The 22989-nt window shown below is 37.6% G+C and overlaps 1 protein-coding gene across 6 annotated transcripts in view; it reads left to right on the top strand.

The window, feature by feature from the left end:
- SYT1 (synaptotagmin 1) overlaps positions 1 to 22989 on the top strand; it is a 277485-nt gene that overhangs the window by 199529 nt on the left and 54967 nt on the right. For all 6 annotated transcript variants that reach the window (XM_026865087.1, XM_026865070.1, XM_026865078.1 and 3 more), the window contains one exon: positions 2630 to 2797. In XM_026865087.1, the coding sequence (XP_026720888.1) occupies positions 2630 to 2797 (168 nt within the window). The remainder of the gene's footprint in view (positions 1 to 2629; positions 2798 to 22989) is intronic.

Below are 22989 nucleotides of genomic sequence, written 5' to 3'. Positions count from 1 at the left end.
TTAGGCCTTTCTCTCTATGTCCAAGCTTATAATGACAGCTCCAGATTGAAAACAGGAACAGTGAAAGACTCAGGCTATGTAATCATTCAATGAGAAAGATATCCCTGGAGGCCAGAACTACTACTGCATATATAAGCTTATTTTTTTCCCCTGAAGATGTTCACAAAAATAATTTTTTTGTGCAAAGTTATTTTTTTCTTGAGCTTTCCTAAGAGGGTATTTAAAAGAAAACAGTTATAAATTACACATTCCTGTGTAGCTTCACAAAAGAAAAGAAAGAACCAATAATGCTGTCATCTCAGATGGAGGCACAAATTATAAATCAGATCATCCACTCCTGGGCTATAATACCTGATTGTTTTAAGTCACATCTTTAATATTCAAATTTCATGCTCCAGAAGAAAGTTTGCTTTCCATGCAAGACCTGACAGGGTCTTTACGTACATCCCATCCAAGCATCCTGGATACTGTAGCCTGCATTCAAGAGAAAACCAATGCGGCATGTCAAGTACTATCATTGTTCTGGGGACTACAGTGAAAAAGACAAGTGACCGTTTAAGTAATACTGCAACCGTAATAAATAATTTTTATGGGAACTACTGACACTATCTTGTTTACTTGGGTGGAGCCTTACTTCTGTGAACCACTTCAGGTGGTGCACAGCTTCTGTTGGCATCCTTCCCATCTCTCTTTGGCAGAGCTGCCCACGAGGCAGCCCAGGTCCATTTTGTTACCTTCTCCCAGGGCATAGCACTGAGCTGCCTGCCTTTCTCCTAAAGAAGGGCTAATGGGGATGAGATGGGCTATGCTTCTGCTGTATTGCATCTTGAGCCCTGGACCTCATGCCTTTTTTTTTTTCATTGGGTGGTTCCCTGTGTTTGTCCCCCCTTTCATTTCTGTTTCCCAGACATCCATGGTACTGTTTCAGGTGTTCGTCAGGCTCCAGCTGTCTGAATTGTATACCCACACTGTGCTGCCAAAAGCAAACTGAGACATCCTTGCTGGACTACACCAGTCTGGCAGAGGGAGGTGTTCCTCCTCAGGCCCAAAATGGGAAGAAGGTTCATGTCTATAAGAGTGACATGTCTGTGCCAGAAAAACACTCCTATACGTGTTCTTCTACCAAGGTTTCCCCTGCATTAAGTTAAGAGGCTGAGTATCTCTGAGCAGAGCGGAAAGCAGGGAGAGGGAACAATCCTTCACAGGAGCTGAGGACATCCTTGGTAGTCCTGAACAAAGGTGGGAGGCTGAGGCTACTTTAGAGGTAATGAATAGAGGAAGCACTGCCACTAGATCTTCTTTAAAAAGAAGGTAGCTAATGTAAGCTTTACTGAGGTCAACCAAAAAAAAGTACATAATGATAAATGTGATCTTTTCATGAATTCCAAATGACAGGGATCCATTAAGTGGTATTGTAAACTGATGGAGGGAGAAACCTTTGAACATTTATCTTCTCCTTAGAATTTTGCCTTCCACATACATTTGCCTCCTATAGTTTTTTAGAAGGTACAGGTAATTTACAGAATCGAAATAGATTTTGCTATAGTATTTACTACAATACACAACCCTGTAACCACTGAAACTATTGTACTCAGTAATGAAAGCTGGAGCTGGCTCTCTACTTGAAAAGCTTCTTTTAAACATTACATAACATGTTATGAAAAAGGAAAACTACTCATGTTATTAGTATTTTAAAAAGTAAGTTGAAGCCAAATATTACAAAAGACAACAGTCCTAGGGTTTAAACATACTGGAACATACAGAGGTTAACAAGGCCCGTGATAATGCCACACTTCCATTTCTTTTTTTATATAGGCAATTAAAAGAGACATGTTTACTGAAGCCCATGGAAACCATTTATACTTGCAAAATATATTCAAATTGACTCAGTGTTCAATTTAAGTCCAAACAATTCCTAAATCAGACCTCTCCAGGCAGCCACTCAAGCGTAGCTTACCTGAACTGCGCATCTCCATCTGAATATTCAAAATGTGACTCATAAGCATCCTAACTCACAGCATCTGTCCAAAACACATCAGAACAGCTGGAGAATTAGTCAGAACTTGGCCTTCTGCCACAATTTCTAGCCATACACTGAGACTTAGAAAGCACGTTAGTGTCTATGGTGTGAAAGATATAATAATGAAAAATGTGCCTTGGTAAGTAATAGGTAGTGGTACTGTAAGAGAACTATTTAGTGTCTAATTACTTTGTGTCAGGTACAGTAAGCCAGTTCTGGTTTTTTTTCATCAGTCTGTAAGCTCCCGATTTCTGAGTGATGACAGTTGATTTATTGAGGAAAAGACACCACTGCATGAAAAGTTCATGTGTCTCAGTGCAAATAATTGGGCTTCCTGTTTCAGTTTCATCACCCACAAAATGATTTGAAGTAGAATAAAAAAAAAACAGGGAGTGATGAGTGAGCTGCCACATTGTTCTATTGAGTGCCAAAGCATGGTCTCAGAAAATACTGCGTCTGGTGACTCTGAAACAAATACACCTCATAACTTTCTCTGCAGTTCAATTTACCTGAGATGACAGCTGATAAACCAAAGAAATAGATTTGCATTGTAGTGCACTGATCTTTATTGTCTCCAATACAGAGTTTGTCATTTTCTCTTCTTTGCAGGTGCCATACTCCGAGCTAGGTGGAAAAACTTTAGTGATGGCAGTGTATGACTTTGATCGTTTCTCCAAACATGATATCATTGGGGAATATAAGGTTGCAATGAACACAGTGGACTTCGGTCATGTCACTGAGGAGTGGAGGGACTTGCAAAGTGCAGAGAAGGAAGAGGTAAGAAAAATCAGACTTTTTTTTTTTTTTTCACCCAGGACACTTTTATCCTCAGCTAGAGAAACACTCAAACTAGCAACTTTTTTGCCAAGACAGCTCCCATCTGTTATCAGCATTTCTCAGACTTACTTTGCCTGATAAATTTTTGATTAGCATCTTTTGCAATACTCATTGAATGGTACATTCTCCTTTGCTAATCCTATTTTCAATCGTTTCGATACTTTATGCAACATATTAAGAAAGTTTTCATGAATTTGACTTTTTCTTGAATTAATGCAGTTTGGGTACATAGAATTTGCATCTGAACTATAAAAGCAGTGTTCATTTAGGCTTCTTTGTGGCCATAATCATTCTCAGTGTTTGGATCTCAAGGTATATCTTATTGAGCATGAAGATAATGGTAGGTTTTCACTGAAATGCCTTACAGTTTTATTGAGCTGCTATTCAGTAATATCTATTGATTAGAATTATGCATTTAACAAAAACCTTGAAATGGCATCTCACTCAAATATTAATCACCTTTTTTTTTTTTCCTCTCTATGCCAATATCCTGTGGGTTCATTATTTAGTAGGTATAAAGCTACACGTACACAAGTCAGTTTTTGGAAATATCACCAAACTGTGTATCCTGTGAGGTTGTTCATATTGGCACATCCACCTTTTTACTTATTATATGACCATTTTGTACTCAGCTTCACATTATTTTTCCTTTTGATTGCTAGATAATATCTACCCACTCATAATAGTCAGAGTGCACAGTGTGCTCCAGTTCTCTGGTGGGAGAAGGAATCTGAGTCCAAGTTGCTCATTGTTTAATTTAGCTAATAAACTGCTTTGGATTTGAACTACAGTTTCTTTAAATAAAGGGACAATTTCTGGATTAAATCTTTCTTTAATACAAGTGACAAAAACCTGGATATTGGATTTAGACTACAAGTTGTGAAAAATTCAGTAGATGTTGAGCCATGCAGCCTTCTCAGATTTTCAAAAATGGCAGATTTCAGCCTTGCATTTTTGAGTGGTTTCAGATGGCTTTCTTCTACTGCTTATTGATTTGAAAGCCACTGCTACATTGAGACTATTCTGCATGGAATTGTTCCATAGTGACAGCATTTACAGGGCTCTCTTATTGCATGTAACATTGGTAGCAATGCTATATGGGTGATTTTTCTTCCACTCATAGAGCTAAAGATGAAAATGAAAGAAAGATTAAAAGGAAGTTTGCAGTTCAAGGGCCATGTTCCTTTAAAGTTTCAGCATGGAAACACAAAATCAGAGTGTAATAATCTTCCAAACTTTATTAAGTATCAAACTGGACTTTTATTGCACTATTGTGTGTGATATCAAAGTGGTTTATGTTTTTCTGTTGCAAAACACATAAAAGAAGCCAAATACTACACAAAGAGGAATTGAACCTTCACCTTTTTAGTATAACTTCAAGCTTTTAGAACATAAACAACGATATCCCCATATGCAGGTGACAACATGGCATGGATTAGTGTGGGGTTTCATCTGTCTTGTAGCACAGAACATTGCCTCTTGACTTTTCTAGCTCATGTCCACAGTGAGACCTGACTCAGTCCCTTAGTTGCTTCATAAAGGTCATATCCTGCTAATAAAAAATGATAAAGTTGCTTGAAATACAGTGTGAGCTACTTCCAAAAATGCATTCTGACTTGGAAAGAACTTTATATTAAAATAAAAGAAGGTAATTAAAAGAAATGATTCTGCAAGTATTTTGGATATTAGAAGAGTATTACAAGAACTTTTAAATAGTTTGCAGTAGGGAGGAAACCTAGGTTGTACCTTGTTTGTGCTTTCAGAGCCCAAATGAAGTGGTGGATGTGTATTTTTACATGTGTTTGTAATTTTTATTTGCAAATCTATGTGCATGAGAGTCATGTTAACTTGAAGAAACTAGCTTTCCTTGATTCCTGTTTGAATCTCTGCCCTCACTTTTCTTCAGATTTCAGGTACTCTATATACAGAAAGACACATTATAATTTTTGTAAAGTTTTTTTGATAGGGCGTTTTTGAAGCTGCTACTGATGCATGGGGTTTTTTATTCATAAGGATTTAGGCAATATTCTGAAAAACTGTGCTTGCACCAACTCCCTAAACATTTTTTCATAATACAGGAGGTCTCCTGTTCCATTTTTGCATCTCTGTGCTCATAAGCATGCGAAGTATTCATTAAATATGGAAAAATATCCTAACAGCTTAGTTGGAGACTTTGTTAATCTTAGTTTTCTATATATTAGTTGTAGCTTTCCTACAACAGCTCCTGAGCTTAGTGTACAAATAAAAAGTGACCCCACAGAAATCAGTTACTCAAGATATAGGTCAATCAAGTGTATTTAATGCAAAAGGTCTTCCCTTGTTTTTGCTCTGTAACGGAACCTCTACTTCTATTATACATGTGTGGAGCCTGATTCAATGAATTTCTTAGCCCAATTTAGAAAAGAAATCTCTACCAAGAACCAAGGGAGTTACATCAGTCAGTGATTTGGGAGCTGTGTTTCCCAGGAACTGTAATTCGTATTGCCGTTTTTGACTACTGCCAAGTACCTCACCATCTTTGATACTCTGGCCTCTTCTCAGCAGCAAAGATGTCATACAAATTCTAGTAGATTTTAGGAGATAATAAGTAGGGGACAAAGAGAGGTGAGAGAGGTCCTGTCACCATAAACCTGTTATCATCTGACACAGCAGACGTTGCAGAATTCACAGCAGATACCACTGTGACCAAGCAGTACCCTGGCTTCAGAATTAGCAAATACAGCACTGCACATACAAAGGCTGACATGATTCACCTGTGCCACACGTGTAGCAACAGACACATGCTTGTCTCTTCGTAGCAATCATGAAAATGATATGACAGTCTGGCTTACTAATTGTAAGAAAACATGATAAAAAACAAACTAAGACCTAAGCAACTGGATTTAATCCAAAAATGTATGACAAATGTAATTCTATTATTACCAAAAAGTCTTTTGTAGACTATTCTACATGTTATAATTGCATAATGAATTTATCCTTGAAAAGCCCATCTGTATGCTGTCTGTGATATTTGAAGAATCACATCCTCTATTTCCTTTTTTGCCCTTAAAGCACTTAGGTGAATTTGTCAGTTCTTAACAATCTAGCACTAAGTAGAATTCTACATGTGTTTGTAATTAAGTATCAGATGCCAAACTATCCTTAATTATGACCCCTAAACAAGATGCACATCAGTGGCAATTGTCACCAGTCTTTGAAAGAACTATCTAGGTGGCATCAGTCAAACCAAGTATAAAAGCCTTATTTTTATTTCACTTTATGTTAAATTCAGTTGATGAACCTCACAGAATATACAATTTAATTACCACCACAATCATAGAGTGCAAAATAATTTTACGAGCAGTTACTCTTCCTTTTTGCTCATACAGCTCCACTGTACTTTCCATCTTTTTTTCTAAATGGGTTTGAAATTGATGGCAGAGGATGAAGGTTTAATGAAATATTTGAAGCTCTGCTTCTCAAAACCCAGCCATTTGAATGGCATCTCTCTGACACTGCATTCTCTTCTGGGAAGGGTCTTATTAATATATTTATGTTGGTGAAGCACTTCGAAGGTACAGGGCTTTATGTAAGCATTTGTTATGCTTACATGTGAGAGGGCTTTGGGAATGTACGAGTCTGTACAGTGACTGCTAAATACTGGGGAGGGCACTACTAATGAGCTCCATGCCTTGAATCCTTTTTCCCTGGCTGTTTTTAGCTCTGCTGTCCTTGTGAATATATGGATGTGATTTATCTAGTAGTCCTTCAGTCTCATATGACTGAGAGCATGGGAGGGAAGAGTGGTAGATACTGAAAGATTATTCACTTTTACCAAGTCTGACATATAATGGTTTGGGCACAGAGTGTTAAAAAACAGAAGATAGGAGTTTGCTCCTCTGTGTCATCTACCAGATGTCACTGCCATTAACTTTATCTGAGTACATACTGCATCCAATATCTGTTATCACTCAGTACAGAAGGCCAGACAGACCTCTTCATGCTCGCAGCAGTGTGAATCATACTGAGAGTCACCTTCTGAATACTTCAGCTGATTTCCCTCCAGACATTTTGTTATATTGGCACTTAAATTGAAAACCTGTTGTAGCAAACATTCCAAGAAATTTTAGGGAGTATAAGGAAGAGCAGAAACATTTTTTTCCCCTTGAAAGCAGTGGAGAAGCAGAGCCTTATTCCATGAGGAGAAGGCTCTTCGACCTTTCAGTATCCAACACAGAGAGTTCTGCAGACCTCATGACGGCCATCCCATAAGACTCTATGCATTATCTGGTTAGGCATCCACCATGGATAGGTTACACAATGAATGCATGCTTGTATCACAGTAGGTTGTGACGGGAATATTTTGTGTATGGCTTCCAAGTTGGAAGTCTGCTGGAAAACACCAGCAAGATGCACAACAGCTTCTCTCCTACATGATGCACAGTCTCAAGCTGGAGAGTTGCTACATTACTGCCTTGCAAAAGCGGTGAGATGCAAACGGTCTGCAGCTGGGATGTGGAAGACCAATTCTTTGAAGCTTGATGAGCACTATTCATGAGGATTGTTCTTTCCTTCCTCTTCAAAAAAATAAAAGTTGAAGAAAGGAGATGGAAAAGTGGGCCTGAAATGAGTGTATTTATTACCTTGGCGTGCTGTTAGAGACTGACAAAGTTAGTAAGCCAACTAGCTCATTGATTCCTCAGCACTGAAATGCAGAGTTAAGAGGAAAAGACATTTTTACAAACGTCACTATCAAATCACACACCAAATCACTGTTGTTTTCAGTTATATCAGAGATGGACAGATGATCTAATAGGTCTTTCCCATCTCTAACCATAACACTTATTTCTTATACAGTTTTGCAGATAGCACAGTGCTTTGTAAAAGAAAGTATCATTGTCCCTATGGAGATGCTGTCAGTGTCAAATTTTAAAATGTGAGGTCTTCTTTATTTAGCTGCATATTATATTGGATCACTGTGTTTTCTGCATGGCGTTCAAGGTTTCTCAAGTGCACTTCATCTTACACCTAATTAAAACTTTAAAATGTTACATCTAAGGGGGTTTTAATTTCCAGGTTTTGTGGCAGAGTTCAACATTTTAAGTGCAGCATCTGTCCTGCAAATGAACTGAATTTGATAGTGAGACAGAGAACAAAACAGGTTCTTAAGTCTGGGAATAAGCAAGCCTGATCTGAAATTCTTCAGCAGTTAATTAGTTGTTTTTCATGTTGAAATAGAAGATGTTGAAATGTTGTGATTTCAAAGGTAAAACCATATGACTAAAGTAGAGCAGTTACAGTGCTGTTTCAGGCTATTAGAATTATGCATTTCTTTTCTCGCCTTTTGTACTCAAACTGCTGACAATCCCACTATATACCTTTGTTGAATATTCTCTTTCTTAACTCCCTATCTGGAAGAGATACCTACATTCAGAAGTCAGAGGCATTCTTGTGTTATAACAAAACAAATGTAATTGGCTTACTTGAAATCAAAAGGGATCTTGTCCTGGTTCATCTCAGACCGTCTGGCTTTACAGATATTAAATTCAAATAAAGAGGACAGTGGACAAGAAGGAGAAGTTCAATGATAGTGTTAAATAATTCAGGCTGTGCTGAGGCCCTTATTTTCTGGCCAGTATTCATTCTGAGATCAGAAAAACTTGTATTACTTATTTCTTAAAAACATACTTACCATTTGACTTTCCAGTGTGGAAGGGCATCTTGAGGTTAATCTGAGCTGACAAAGTAGATCCTATGCCTGGGGCTAAGCATCTAATGATCCATACACAAAATAATAATTCTTATACTAATGTTGATTGTAGACGAGGCATATTCCTGAAGACCTTGTAGAGATTTATAAGGCCGAAGGACGGAATAGTGGACAATTCCCCACCTCTGCCTCTTAATGTTATTGTGTGGGGTTTTATTGCTCCAAGTATAGGATATTTTAAAATGCTTAATAGAGGACAGAGGCAAGACCAGCCAAGGGGTTAAAAAGCACTGTATTTGGATGTTAAAGTGGCTTTCAGAATGCAGTGTTCTGAATGGTGTTTTTATAGGCTTTTGACAAAGATGCTGAGACAAATCAAAATCGTTCTTCTTAAAAAGGCTTAAGCAGAATTTATATCACTTAGATGCTGGAAGCATTTTCCGTGTACCTGCACATGATTCATTCAGATAGCTGATGTATCGGTCATTCGCATGGGTTGAAGTATATTCCACATGGAAGGTGCTAAAGCTACAGTACAAAGAGATGTTTTGGATGGAAGCTGCAGAAGGAATTCCAGGGAATTCAGCCATAAATATAGAGTGCTCTCAGTTATAAAGCTCTAATCTGGAAGGAATTGCAAATGCATCTGCAGAATCAGCTGATAGGTGTGAAAGGGCCACAGACCACGCTATATATTAAATGTTCCTGAATTGTTATCCACTTATACTTTTATGTACTTACTTTTCTGACTACCAGCATCAGCGAATGTATTATCCAAAGGCAGGAATTGCGTTTCTCACTGGTATTTTAAGCAGAAGCTTTGCAGTAGTCCAGGGTAATACTTATTTCCCTTTCTCCCCACCATTTGCAAACCAACAGTGACAAAAAAAAAAAAAAAATCATTATTTGATTGCTGTTACAAACCAGGATCAGAAGCTAAGGGAAGCTGTAAGATGGCTGTATCAAAATACTCCATCATAAGTGTCATTAGAAGGACCTTCAGAACAGAGATCAGCATTTTAAGTCACAAGGAAAGAGCAGCTCTCACAGAGAGAACAACAGCTTTTTCACTAGAAGGTTGAGTTCTTCTCACTTTGTTGTGCCCGCTCCATGTAGAACTAAAAGATCTTGGTTTCCAGAAGCATCAGAGAAAGAAGTATTTTTGAAAAGGTTAAAGACAAAGATTTAGGAATAGGGGTCTGAGAAAGAAAGGAATTTGCTATTTTCTTCATTTTCCTCAGCTCTTAAACACCAATTTAGACCATGCCAGGGATTACCATAGTAACCATTTAACCTCTTTTCAGAGCCAGTTGTGTTTCAGTTTAGTTTGATAATGAGCTTAACTGGCATTTGAAGCACTTTGCATTGTACCTGTGACAGGAACTAGCACCATATGCCCTTATTTTAGAGAAATCGCAGAAACTAGAACATAATACTCTATTTTCAGTTCAGTGGTATTAGGCTTTCATTGTTTTTATGCTAATATTTTAAGAGGTGGAGTACAAGAATTTAGGATGTATTACCAGGTCTTATTTCTACATTAACTGGATGGCAGACAGCACTAACTCATTCCTACAGTTACCTGTTTGACTGTATTGTGAAACTCAGCCTTCCACCAAAGGCCAAAGAAGTTCCTCACTTCGGCTCATGTGTTGCTGGTGTGTTACAGATGATGCAGCTGGGTGGTTTTAGTGCTATCAACCCTGTGCTTCTTTCCTCATCCTTTTCTGTGGCCTTCTGCAGCTTACTCTGTGATTGTCATCATCATAACTAGAGAAACACTGAGGACATGATGATTTTAATTAGATTCTTAAAAACTTTGGAATAGCATAGGCTTTCTCCCTTGTTTGTATCTTAATTCAGTCTGGGCAGGATGCTGTTGTACAAAATAATAATTTGCAGAAAAAAAGCCTTTTCACAGAGTATGTCTGTTTCTGCATTTTATGTGTTCTTGTCTTGTACATTAATGGAGAACTGACATTTCCATTTTTTAAGATCTTGCAGTCTATGACATACACACAGTTCTTTTTGAAGGACGGATTATGGCTAGTATTTCAATCACACCAATCAGAGCAAATATTATTAGTCTTGGATGTTCATAGATAACCATGTCATACGTAAGATTAACAAGATAAATGTTAATGCTTTTCTGTACCTTATCTGAGCATTAACATTTATAATGCTGGTGCTGTAAAATTCAAATTTTTTTAACCTCTCAGTCATCTAGAATTTCAGTAGTGAGGAACTTTGCTCCAAGAACAATGCCACTGTCTGAAGATCAAATCATTTCCTTCTCTCTCTGTCTCTCTAGACTTTCATAGCACTGGCCACACAAAGCCAGAAAATCATAAAATGCTGACTGCTCTCTCAGTTACTTATTCTTTTAGGGTTTTTTCCTTTATTTTTTTAATATATATCATTATTCTATATACCTGAGTCAATTATTAAGTTGTACTCTAGCCTCCAGTCTAAAGTTGATGTCGCTTTTTAGTAATTATGTTGACAAGAGATCAAACTTCTGTGAATCAATCCACCTCCTCACTTCTCAGCATATTCTCATTCTATGTATATGTATCCATTTGAGATGTAGACCTGAGTATGAAACAGAAATCTTTTATGATGCATCTTCTGTGATGGAAGCTTTGTGCAGACTTCAATAGTTTTGTGAGTGACCTTTAATTGCATTAACTTGGCCTTTTTGTTTCAGATGGCTGCCTGGCTGGCTTGCTTGCTAGATGGATGGAGTGGTACTGTAGTTGTTTTGTCCCTTCCACTGGCAGAGTTTATGAAGTATGGGGTTTTTTTTCTGTGGAGGGCTTGAGTATGGTCACTGACACAGAATTACTGCTCCTGCTGTCTCCTTAGAGCAGAACACAACTCACTTTGATCTACCATCATCAGTGTGCAGATTAAATTCATTTCTGATCTCCTTTTGGACCCAGATATTGTCTGCATGTGCTTCTTGCTGGCCAAGGGCTAGGTGAAGAGAAACACCTGAAACTGAATCCAGTGACATGGAGGCCAAGACATTTTCCTTGAGCTTTATGTCCACAATTACTAATATAGGAATAGTGCTAAGGGTAGGAATTTCCAAGCTAGCAGTGGGAAAGAGAGTTCAAAGTGTTCTGTTATTGCTGCTTGATCAGCTGAATGCATTTGCCTATAACAGAACAGAATTAAGAGTTATTGATACTTCTACTGTCACTGATAACGGCAAATTTGGGAACACTTCTCTGGTGCCATTTTCCACTTGTGGTTGTCCTTGAGTTCAAATCTCTTCTTAGATAGAGACCGTACCATAAAATTCTAACCTAAGTCATTCCCTAGACGATTACCATTATGTGGAGTAAAACTTGCTTTTGATGCCACCAACATAGAACATGGCACTGTAGCTTCTCAGTGATATGGATGGCAGTGGGTAGACAGTGCCTGAGCTTCCCATTAGATCCTTAACCAATTCTACATGCTACTTAAATTACTTCTGGTACTCTTCAAAGCTACTAGGTTGTCTAGAATCCAGTTATTTTACCTTTGTTTTTCCATATCTTCTTGTGAAAATTAACAGGAGGATCTCTGTTGATGAGTGAAGCTCAGGCTTCAAAACTGGCAGCAGCTCATTTTCATGTAAATGCCCTTAGGTCTGTAGCTGACATGCCGTGTCTGTTAATGCCCCACCTAGAATTAGATAGCAGCATATTATGCTGAAAGTTTTTACTCATTCAGACTTTCACATTAATCAGTCAGGCTGAACATTAATTTTCTGTGTTTTAGAGTGGGCAAGTTTTCCAGGAGATGTGGGTCATTTGAATTAATTTTGATTACTCTAATTTTTTTGCTCATACTTACTGTGCAGAAAATAAGTACAACTATTAAAAGCTGTGACACAAGTAAGAGCTGCAGTTCTTCCACAGCACATCTCTGTAACCTATGATTTCTTTCTTGTCATAGTAGATTTTTTCATCCCTGCATTTTCTTTCTCTATCACTCTTAAACATTATCTTGTACAGGACAATACATCACAGCCCTCAAAAAAACTCCACCTGTAACTTCATGTGCCATCCAAATATGCACATGGTTTCCCATCCTCTTTTTACAATGGGAACCAATTTGTCTCATTGCAATTCGATATAGAAAATTATGATGTTTCTCTAGATATAGAATCATACTTTTCTACATACCCTTTAAATTGTTATATCATTTAAAATCTCTTGAAAGACATGATTATTTCTTCAGAATGTCTATGATACTAAACTATTAGTTGATTTCTTAATGGAGAACTGTAATGCTTTCAGTTTTATCCATCAGCCCAAAGGAAAAATATGCACATTTAGTGTATTGAAAGTTAACATTTTTATCATTAAAACCATAAAATCAAAACATTAATATTTTTAATATATGATAATTGTAAATTAGAACATATTTTAATTAAGTTCTGCTGCAGCAAATCTAGTAATCATATGTCACAGAATGACATGAGAATATTGGCTTTCTGCTTGGAGTTCAGCTGTAGAGTTCTACAATTGGCGTAAGTTCCTGAGAGCACAAACATTGGTCACATTATGTAAGAACTGAAGGCTCTGAAACTTCCCTGTTTATATCTTCCATATCATGAAAACTAGCAGTTGGTCAGCTCTCAAGCACAATCACTACATATAAAGCTGTGAATATCTTGTGTATAAACATTAGGACATGCTTCACTGACTTTTTAGCCCACCTGTTCATTGATTCCTTGGGTTTGTTGCCAGAAGGCACTGCTAGATGAGTTCTTGCAACTCGCTGATGGTGACAGGTCTTTAAATCTGATCTATTATATTTCCATTGAGCCTAGACTGGCTGACAAAATTTTCTTTGTGAAAAAAGAAATCTCCCATTTCAAACTCCTTTGTTTTGTTTAGAAATACTACTATTTTCTATCAAATTAGGTACTTTTCTAAATGAGGTGAGGTTGTCTGCCCTGATTCTGGAGGACTGCTAGATCTTCAAGGAACATTTTAAAGAACCTCCTATAATCAAACTCAATCTAGGAAATGAGCAACATCCAGGTGATAGTAGTGTTCACCCTGTGCCAAGTTCAGAGGAAGGTGGCACAAGGAAGCCCCCTTACAAGCTTGCAAGTTAGTCCTTGCTTGGATTTGGAACAAGGAGCTAGAAACTCTCTGATTCTCACCCATGACATTTTGTCCTGGCTGCATGGCCATATACTGCAAACTTACGAAAGCTCAGATTTCCTCATGCAATCCTGACTTTCATCATTATCCTGCATAGTTTTAATGGAAGTTCACCAAACTGAGTCTCCCACAACACATTTTAATATCATCTTATGAGAATTTCATGGAAATTCCACTGGAAAATTCTGCATGAAACCTTAACTGACAAAGGATACAAAGAGAAAGCTGCTGACAGCAGACCGGCGTTCACTACAGGCAGCTTTGAACCTCCACTGGAGAACTCTTAAGAGGGTATTCAAAAAGAGTTTGCAAGTTACTGATTTTAAGACATCAGTAGATGGAGAAAATAACACAACCCTTATAGCTTCAGCACTTACTCTATCTCTCTGTTAAAAATGTGTACTTTATTTGTATGTTACTGGATTATGCTCCAAGTCACTGGCTCTTGTTACACCCTTCTTCAGTAGATTCAAGCCATTTAATACATGATGCTCCCTCTTCTCTACAGTACTTATGCACTGTAATCAAATCACTTCCAGTCATCTTTTCAGAAAGCTGCAGAAATTAATCTTTTTTATTTTGCACAATCAGGCTTTTTTGCCATTTTTCCAATAAGAGTTGTGACTTGTTACCTTCTTTGTAGTTTTCAGCAGCTTAAAAAAAAATATATACGTACACAAGAACTGTGCGCAGTATACTTTATATCTTTGCCAGATGGGCAAAGTCACCAGCTACTTCTGCTAACTTCTACTATTGAATGTTTTGCACAGTATTACACTATCAGTTTATGGTCTGTAGCTTATGACCATAAATCCTCAGCAGGAGACACTGCCATGTAAGATACATTTCCTGAATCTGTAGATACAGAAATAGTCTTGAGTTCTTTGTCTTAGTATGTAGAATTTTTGGTTTTGGCTGTATGAAAATGCATTCTGTGTGACTGGTTACAGCTAAGTGATTGACCACGTCTTTGCTGACCAACCTGTTGCATTATTATTTACCATTATGATAATTTTTGTATCACCTGCTTACTTTATCAGCAGAAATGTCTGCCACATTTGTAAAAACAGCAGTAGACCTTGAACACGAAAAAAAAAAAATTTGCATGTTTCCTTCATCAACCAAATTTACAATCTTATCAAAAGAGTGAACCTGGTTTTAGTTGAACAGACCTATTTTCCATAAAATCACGTGACTTCACATTCATTATATTTCATATTCTTTAAAGCAACATTAATACAAACTTTTATGAATTCGTTCTTTGTTTCACCTGGATTTGATAAAAGGCACATGGTTGATAAATACCACCTTCATCCCATTTGACCTTTTTTTGAGTAAGTTGGGCATAACATTAGCACTGTTCCAGTCTTCTGGAATTTCTGTTGTGGTCTAAGATTTATTAAAAACGAACATCACTAAGCCAGAGATCTCATGAAAAGCGCAGTCTTCTTTCCTAGATTTTTATAGATGACTGTGGTGACCTCTTCCTTTTTACTGAGGAGATTAATGAAATTCAGTGTGTGGTATTGATTGCTATAATGACCTTTGATGAGCTGTCTTGTCTTCCTAAAGAATGTATTAAGAGCGTTTTTCAAAGTGAAATAGCTAGTGGAAGTAGAGTAATAAAAAGGGGGGGGAGGTTGCCAGTATGCATTTTTCCATAAACTTGAATATCTTTCAGTAGTTTCATAAAACTATATTCTTGAATGCTTAGTTTAAGAAAAAGATATGAGCCTGGTAAGGGTTAATTTCATAGATTTGTACATAGCACCAGTTAGAAGGAACTTACTCTTGAACTGAGCACAAACATTTAACAAGCTGAACTTAAAACTTATAACGCAAGGTGCTGTAGAAGGAGACATATATTAGTTCCTTTATTTCAGCTGCAATCAAACTCAAAAATATTGCAATTATCTGAGAAAGTATTATACATATTTCTGACTCCCCTGAAACAAGAAAGCACTAGAACAAGAGCAGCTCTGAGCTTTTCTGAGGATTTTCAGCTTACCTCTTTTTCAGCTTTGTATCCTTTGCCCCATCTCATATTTTTAGGTAGTTTTGATACTCTGAAAAAAATCTCCATTACAAAAATTAGTAAAAGAGAACAACATGAGAAGACTTTCCAAATGAAGAGTAGTAATACAGAATGGGTTTTAAATCCTACCTATACCTGTATCAGTAGAAGGAAATAAAAGATTATATTATCTTGGGTCAAATTATACATGAAGGAAAGTCTTCTTCATCTTGATAAGTTACAGGTGGAGAACTGCCTTGTTATAAGACTTCACCTATCAGCTGTTGTTACATCAGCTGTCTGTGGTTTTCCTATTAGCAAATCCAGTTCCTTTTCAGCTTGCTCTGCAGTCCTCTGGTCTGTGTCCCTTTCCAGGTCATTGCTATGGCTGCAGTGTAGTGAGGCTCTTGACCTGCCTGTGTAGCTGAGTTGTCTTCTTGTGAAAACAAATGGACAAGAGAATTGTGTTGCATACTGCTCCAGAAGCTAGGGAGTGTGGTAAGAAAATTCCTGTAATTTTCATGGAAAGGGGTGCCTTAAAGAGGATAAATACTCAGATTTTTGCTCTGCTCAGGGAAACACTTGAGCACATGCTAGGTGTTCACATGTTCTGTTTGACCTGCCTTTAGCTAACCAGCAAGTTTCTAGTTTGAAAATAGTGACATCATGTACTGCCTCTTACCTTATTGCCAATTTACAACGTTTTAGAAGAGGCTGCTGTATTGTTTGGGGTTTGTGATTGGGATCATGGAAGGGAGCTAGAGGTAGTGCTGGGGGATATGATGGAGACACATGAAAGCTGAACTAGTGTTATAGCAAGCAAGAGATGAGAGAAAGGGACATCTATCCACAGGAGCTGAATGAACCAGGCTGTGCTAGCGTCACTGTAAAAGGAAGCATTTATTTATAACGTGGCTGGGACTGGTACGAGGTGCATGTTCTTTTTGTCCTAGTAGTTTGATATAGAGGAAAGGGAAGAAGATAGCTGACTATGAAGGCAATCCACAAATGCCACTGAATTTCTCTTTATGGTTTTTGCAGAACAAATAGAAGTATACAGTATGGCTTCAGAAATGGAAGCACTGAATTCATCTGATAGTCTTCCCTGAGGCTGTTGAATTTCAGCAGAATTTACCAGCAGGCATAGATGATTACTCATTTCATCATGCCAATCATTCCCACCTACTGGTTTCTTTAATCTGTTTCTTCTGTCTTTCATTAATCGATACTGTATGGTCATCATAGCAAGGACTCTGTTCATGCCAAGTTTTTAATATAGTACCACATCCAAGTGGTACAAGTAAGAAATCTGTAACTGATTTGCTTTAATTGCAGTTCTCTGCTGTCTACCAATCCTGTATAATTTTGGATGTATGCTGTAACTACAACCCATAATCTAAAGCTTTGGAGTCAATTGCTTTTGGAAACTAAGACACTCTTAATAGTAGAAACTACTTTAACTAAGCATAAAGGTGCCCATACTTACTACAAGAGATGTTTTCAAATCAAGCAAGGGTACTGTACTCTGGCTTCCTGTACCCTATCACATGAGGGCAAGGACTCTCTGTAGGGTGACTGCAATGCACATGTAATATTCTAATAATTATGGAAAAGCTTTGTGATTTGACTTCTCACAGTGTCTGACAAGCCGAAAAAGAATCTTTCAAATGTATTACATTTCCCTTCAGTGTTGTAGTTAGACTACTCACTAGAAGACTAGCTTTGTGACATGCTATAGTTAATAAGTTTTCCATGCTGTCAAAAGTAATAATATTAATGTGCCATTCAGTTAAATTAATTTTGTTTTGTGCACTGGCATGCATAAACGTGAGTGACATTTGGAAATATGATCAGTCAGGAGCTGAGGAGAAGCCAAGTGGCAAAACAGAGCAAGATGCAATCATTAAAGCAGAGCAGCCAGCTGCAAGCATTTGTGGGTAAGCAAAGAGTTACAGAAAACCAAGCTATGATGTTTGGGCATATATGTTTCTTTTAATCCATTCATCCCTTTCTCATTTATTTAAGAAATTCATTTTCTTCTTGTTTGATTAAGAACTCAGTATGTTTGGTAGCATGGTCTCTTGTCTGGAAATCAGAGTACATTTCTGCTAATCTTTGATTTCAAGTGCCTTCAGCCACAGCATTTCCCATTTTGCAAGAGGCAGCTGATTGTAATGCTTTTAAACTGATGACCATGAAGTGTCATTTTCTACTAATAATAACAGTATTTTCTCTTTTCATTTCCTCTGCTTTTTAGAAGGCAGTAATAGAAGTGGTTTCTCTAAACAGTTAAAAATATAATGAAGAGGACTAAGAGGAGGAAGCTGACAAAACCTGACTTGTTAATTTTTTTATAACATTGGCTGGTTCAAATTATTGCTCAACTTGCTTTCAGGTCCGATTTACCATCATGTTGGAGAATATTACATAATTAGGGCAGTTAAATGCAATCTACTACCTTTCTATATATTTTGCAATAAGAAGACAGAGATTTGTGAAGAATTTCTATGTCAAGTAGTGCTGTTCAGAGGGGGGAAAAAAAGGGTAGATTTTTATTTCCACAGAAAAATCCTTCTAGATCTGTTCCCTTTAAGCAAAGGTTAAAAGTAGTGCTGGCATACAGAAGTTGTATCACAAAGAGTCAGAGAGTAGGACTGTAGTAGGGAAATCAATCAAAAGAAATATGCAATTAAATCATTTATTTTGGCTCTTCCTCACTCCTACTTTATACCATGACTGTATCCCTACAGATACCACCTCCTGATACCTTTAATAAATTCACTTCATTTGAAAGATTGTTCCCTGTCTGCCCTAAAACTTCTCCCTTTTAAAACTTACCTCATGGATCTTTGCTTCTATTTCTGTTCTCTGTTCACCTAGCATCAGTCTCCTTTCCATCTCTTCTTTAGCCTGTTGTCACTGCTAGTTCTTTTTTTACAGCATCCAAAACGAGCCCTCTGGATTTTGCCTTAAGAACCCTCTGTTTCTTCTGAGATCTCCTGCTGTAACCTTTTTGCTTTGCTTCTTAATTTACTTGTTATGTGGCTTGTAACTGAGCACTTTACATTAATAGGAGCTTCCTTTTCTGGCCAAGTTTGCACATTTGAAGAGGATATAACTTGTGAAGACACTGCTGAAATAATGTTAGTAAAAGCAAACAGAAGAGGCCTTTGATCACAGACTCTCTGTACTTCCATTTTGTAAGACAAGGGGGTTATTCCTGTGAATAAAGACTGATCCTTGAATAAGAAAACATGCAGCAGGGCGTTTGTCTGTTCATATTTTATTGTTTTAAAATATTTTCTTCAAAAGTGCAGTAGGTACAGTCATGAAGAAAGTTCTTCATTCTCTCTGTAGGCATTTAGCACCTCTCTGCTGCTAGCTGTATAACAGCGTGGCTGCTCCGTTCATGGGCATGAAATTATTTTAGACAGCAAAGGAATTACTCTGCTTGTCAGACTAATGGTTTAGTTGTTAAAATATTTAGGTTTATGTTGACTGATTTCGTAGTTAGCATTTTTGCAGTTCTGAAATAGGTGTTTCTGTAATCAACCTTTTGTTTGAAAGGCTGGGAAGAGCTCTGTCTCTCCTATTTGGTCTCAGTACTTTATTTCAAAAGTAGTTCATGGACTTTGGGGTACAGTGGTACTTAGTGTGCATACATATTCATGTGATAGTCTCCAAAAGTACTGTGATAATGGGCTGACACATTAGCTCCAGCTTTTCTTTCTCTGTCTGGTTCTTCCTTATCTTTCCCTGCTGCACCATCTATTTCTAGCTTATTTGTGCAAACTGAGTTTTAAGAGCTTCTTGCTCACTTCCCACTCCTTTGCCTAATTGTGGCAGAATTGTCTTCATATTGTGGGGTCATCTAGTCCCCGATTTGCAAGTGTAAGAGGAAGAGATTGTCTTTCTTTCCTGATTATACCTATTGCAGTTTTGAAATTTTCTGCTTTGTTCTTTGACCTTGTATTTATCAAAAATACAATGCCTTCAAATCTGGTCATGTTAAAGACAGGTGTTGTGGCAATAAATTTTCAGGTTTAAAGAAAGAGACCAACAAACCAATATTTCCTTTTCCCTGTATGATCCCTATTTGTACTAGGGGGTGTGGAGGAGTAATACTTTCATAATGGTAGATCCCAGCTATGTGCATGGCTTGCTAATTCTGCCCACTTGCTATGGTGGCTTAATTGAAATTGTGTCAGGTCCATGTCATCCATTTTTGCATCCATGTGATTCTGCTACTGGTATTGTTGTGACACATTGCAGTTTAGTGTATTTATAGTTTACATGGTTTACATTGCTGGGTTTGAGATCTCCATGTATAGACAGAATATGATGGCCTCAAAATTGTCTGAAACCAGTGGATTGGAAATTAGGATTAGAGATTCTGTCAGTACAGTTTACCTGGATTTCATGAATTTGAAAGTCTAATTTAGTTTATAGACCACCTTTATGGTGTCACTGTTTTCTCCACAGACTTTAAAATATTTTTGTGTATGCGAAAACTATACAGTGAACATTATGAGCTTCCATTGTAAACATTGCTTAGTGGAAGATTGTATTTTGGGTCATTGCCCATTAACTACATCCTATTGTGTTTCTCTCAGGCTTATGCAAATATCTGCAATCAACACCAGGTATTGAAGTTGGAAACCCACTTCACTGTGTTTATATTCATCCTCTACCGACTGTTTTGGAGTCTTAGATCCAGTTAGGAAAAAGCATATGGTGCTGTGGCTCATTATCTTGGTATTGTTTTACCATGAGAGCTGCAAGCATCAACTTTCTTGTAATATCTTCCACAAAAATATGGAGAATGTTTATATTAAGAAGATAGATACCTCTGTTAGAGATTCTGCAGTGCGAATGAGAGTAATCTGCATAAATAGTGTTTTTCTCTGTAGCTCATTAGGAGAGTGTACTGTCAAGGCAAAAATGGCTACTGACAAATATGAGAAGAAACATGAGACAGGCAGGAGCCGCTTAGAGTCGTCTCTAAAAAGCCGAGGTTCTCAACAGGACTTCAAATAGCCTCTTATTCTAAGCTGAAGAAGTGTTAGCAGCACAGTCTTTGTCATTTATGTTCTGCTCCATTGCGTCCTCTTTAAATCTAATGAAGTTACGAGGTTGCTTAGATGGAGAGTCTTTTGATTGGTGTTTAGGCATTATACATGAATAGGTTAATGTCTATGAACCTCCCAGTTGGAAGCTTCTAACACTAACTTACAGTTTCCATCAGAGATCAAAGTAATTTACTAACATAACATAAATTATTTATACATAGGGCTGTAAGAAATTCATAATAACAATAAGGTACCTCCATTGAGATAATCACCATACCAGAAGCACTCATCTGTACCTTGTAGCCCTGCAGGGGTTTGTAATTATGTCCTGCAAACCACACCTCTGGTGATTGCTTTTTGTTGTTTCATTGCAGTGCTGCCACTTGCAGTATTTTGCCTGACAAATATTTTTTAAATTAGAAGGAAAAAAAAAAAAGCAAACAAAAAAAAAAGTGTTAGGAATAGAAATCTTGTGGCAGTCATGCAAAGAGAAAATGTTAAAAGTACAAGAAATACTGGGTTAATACAAATTTTAGTAACAAAGAAAAGGTACTAAACATGAGCATTTAAAGAGGTACCTATGCTTTTTCTTCAAGTTATTCACTGAAATGAGCCCATCACCTTCTGCCATTTCCCATAGCTTGCTGGTGATCTATCAAAAACTGGCTGTTTACATGATGCTGGTTTCTTCTCCGTGCTTCCTGCAGCTAAAATTACATTAAAAGAGGCTAAAGATGCATTAAATGCTCTCATAAAATTACTGTTCTGTGTAGAGAATTGCAGTATTTGCACAGAAGCATAACATGATTACAGATGGAAAAACGCTGTTGAGAGGTGATGGTCTCCGTGGCAATAACTGTCTGTAAAGTACCTCCTCCAGCCTCTGCTGAAGCAGTCAGGTCAGAAGCAACAATCCTAACACCATTTTATGCTTATTAAACACACTCTACTCTCAAGTACACCCCCCTGTCCCCAAGATATATCAAAAAACCCCAAACAAACAAAAACTAAAAAAAAAAAAAATCCACTCAAAGGAAGAATTACAAGCATATTGACTTAAAATTACCTTCCAAAATAGATGTTTAGATATTCTATCAATGAGTTACATTTCTGAGGAATACAAGTTGCCCTGCTGCTGGAACCAAAACTTTGCCTAGTGAATCTATCTAGTGGTGAGAGCACAGCCCTTGAATATCAGGTCTCTAAGATGGGGATCTAAAATGAGCTTTCAAATATACCCCATTCCAGCCTTATCCAGGGCCCCATGGATCAACCAGGCTAATTTAAACCAAGTCTACCATGTAATAGAACAGCGACTGTGGAGAACATCAGGCAGCTGGGTGAGCTGTGATTATGATAACACAAATCTATAAGCAATTGATTTCTTCCATTCTGAACAAGCTGCAAGTGACAGATCAACTTCACTGTTAGCCTAGCCAATACGGACTTCCAAAACTAAATGTCAGGGGAACAGGAGCATGTTTTGCCATCACCATGCCATTGCAGGCTGTTAGAGCCAAGCATGAGCTATGCAGATTGCACAGCTGAAATCCGTATTTCCATGTTCTGTATCTACGCTGGAATTTGTAACTGTATGCAGACAGGAAAGAATAGTAAGTCCTTCCACAGCAGTGCAGTCCATGCTGTGAAAGACACGTTAGGTTATTAGAGATATGAGTTAAAAATGTAAATTTTCTGATATTAGGATCTGTTCTTTTGAGCAAGGTTATAACATCATTATAGGCCTCCTGGGTCAGATAGAGGTCTCTAAGATACTGCCCCCCAACTACCTCCTTTGCAGCCTGAAGAGTCCTAATCTACTTAGCTGTTCCTTCTGCAGAAACTGTGTCATATCTTTGATCATTCCTGCTGCTTTTCCTGGAACCTTTCCCAATTCTCCCATATCCTTTTTGAGGTGGGGAGGACACCATAAGTTTTCAGGATACTGGCACATGTGCATTCTGACAGCATTTTCATACGCAATACACACATTTAACCTTATGAGCTATTTTGTTATGTTGTCTCTGAGCATTTCCTAACTATACATAACTTGGTTTGTTCTGTTTCCTGACCACAGGTGATCACTGAGCTGGTATTTTGCAGGAAACTATTACAATGCCTGGGTCTCATTGCTACCTTGTAATAAACGATTCAGAGTCTGTCACTTTATAGGTATTGCATTATTGTTGCAG

Source organism: Athene cunicularia, assembly GCF_003259725.1.
Source record: "Athene cunicularia isolate RWA chromosome 1 unlocalized genomic scaffold, athCun1 chr1_part2, whole genome shotgun sequence".
In the NCBI taxonomy this organism is placed as follows: Eukaryota; Metazoa; Chordata; class Aves; order Strigiformes; family Strigidae; genus Athene; species Athene cunicularia.
The sequence above is the reverse complement of the archived record's forward strand: the minus strand, read 5'-3'. Positions and strand labels throughout refer to the sequence as shown.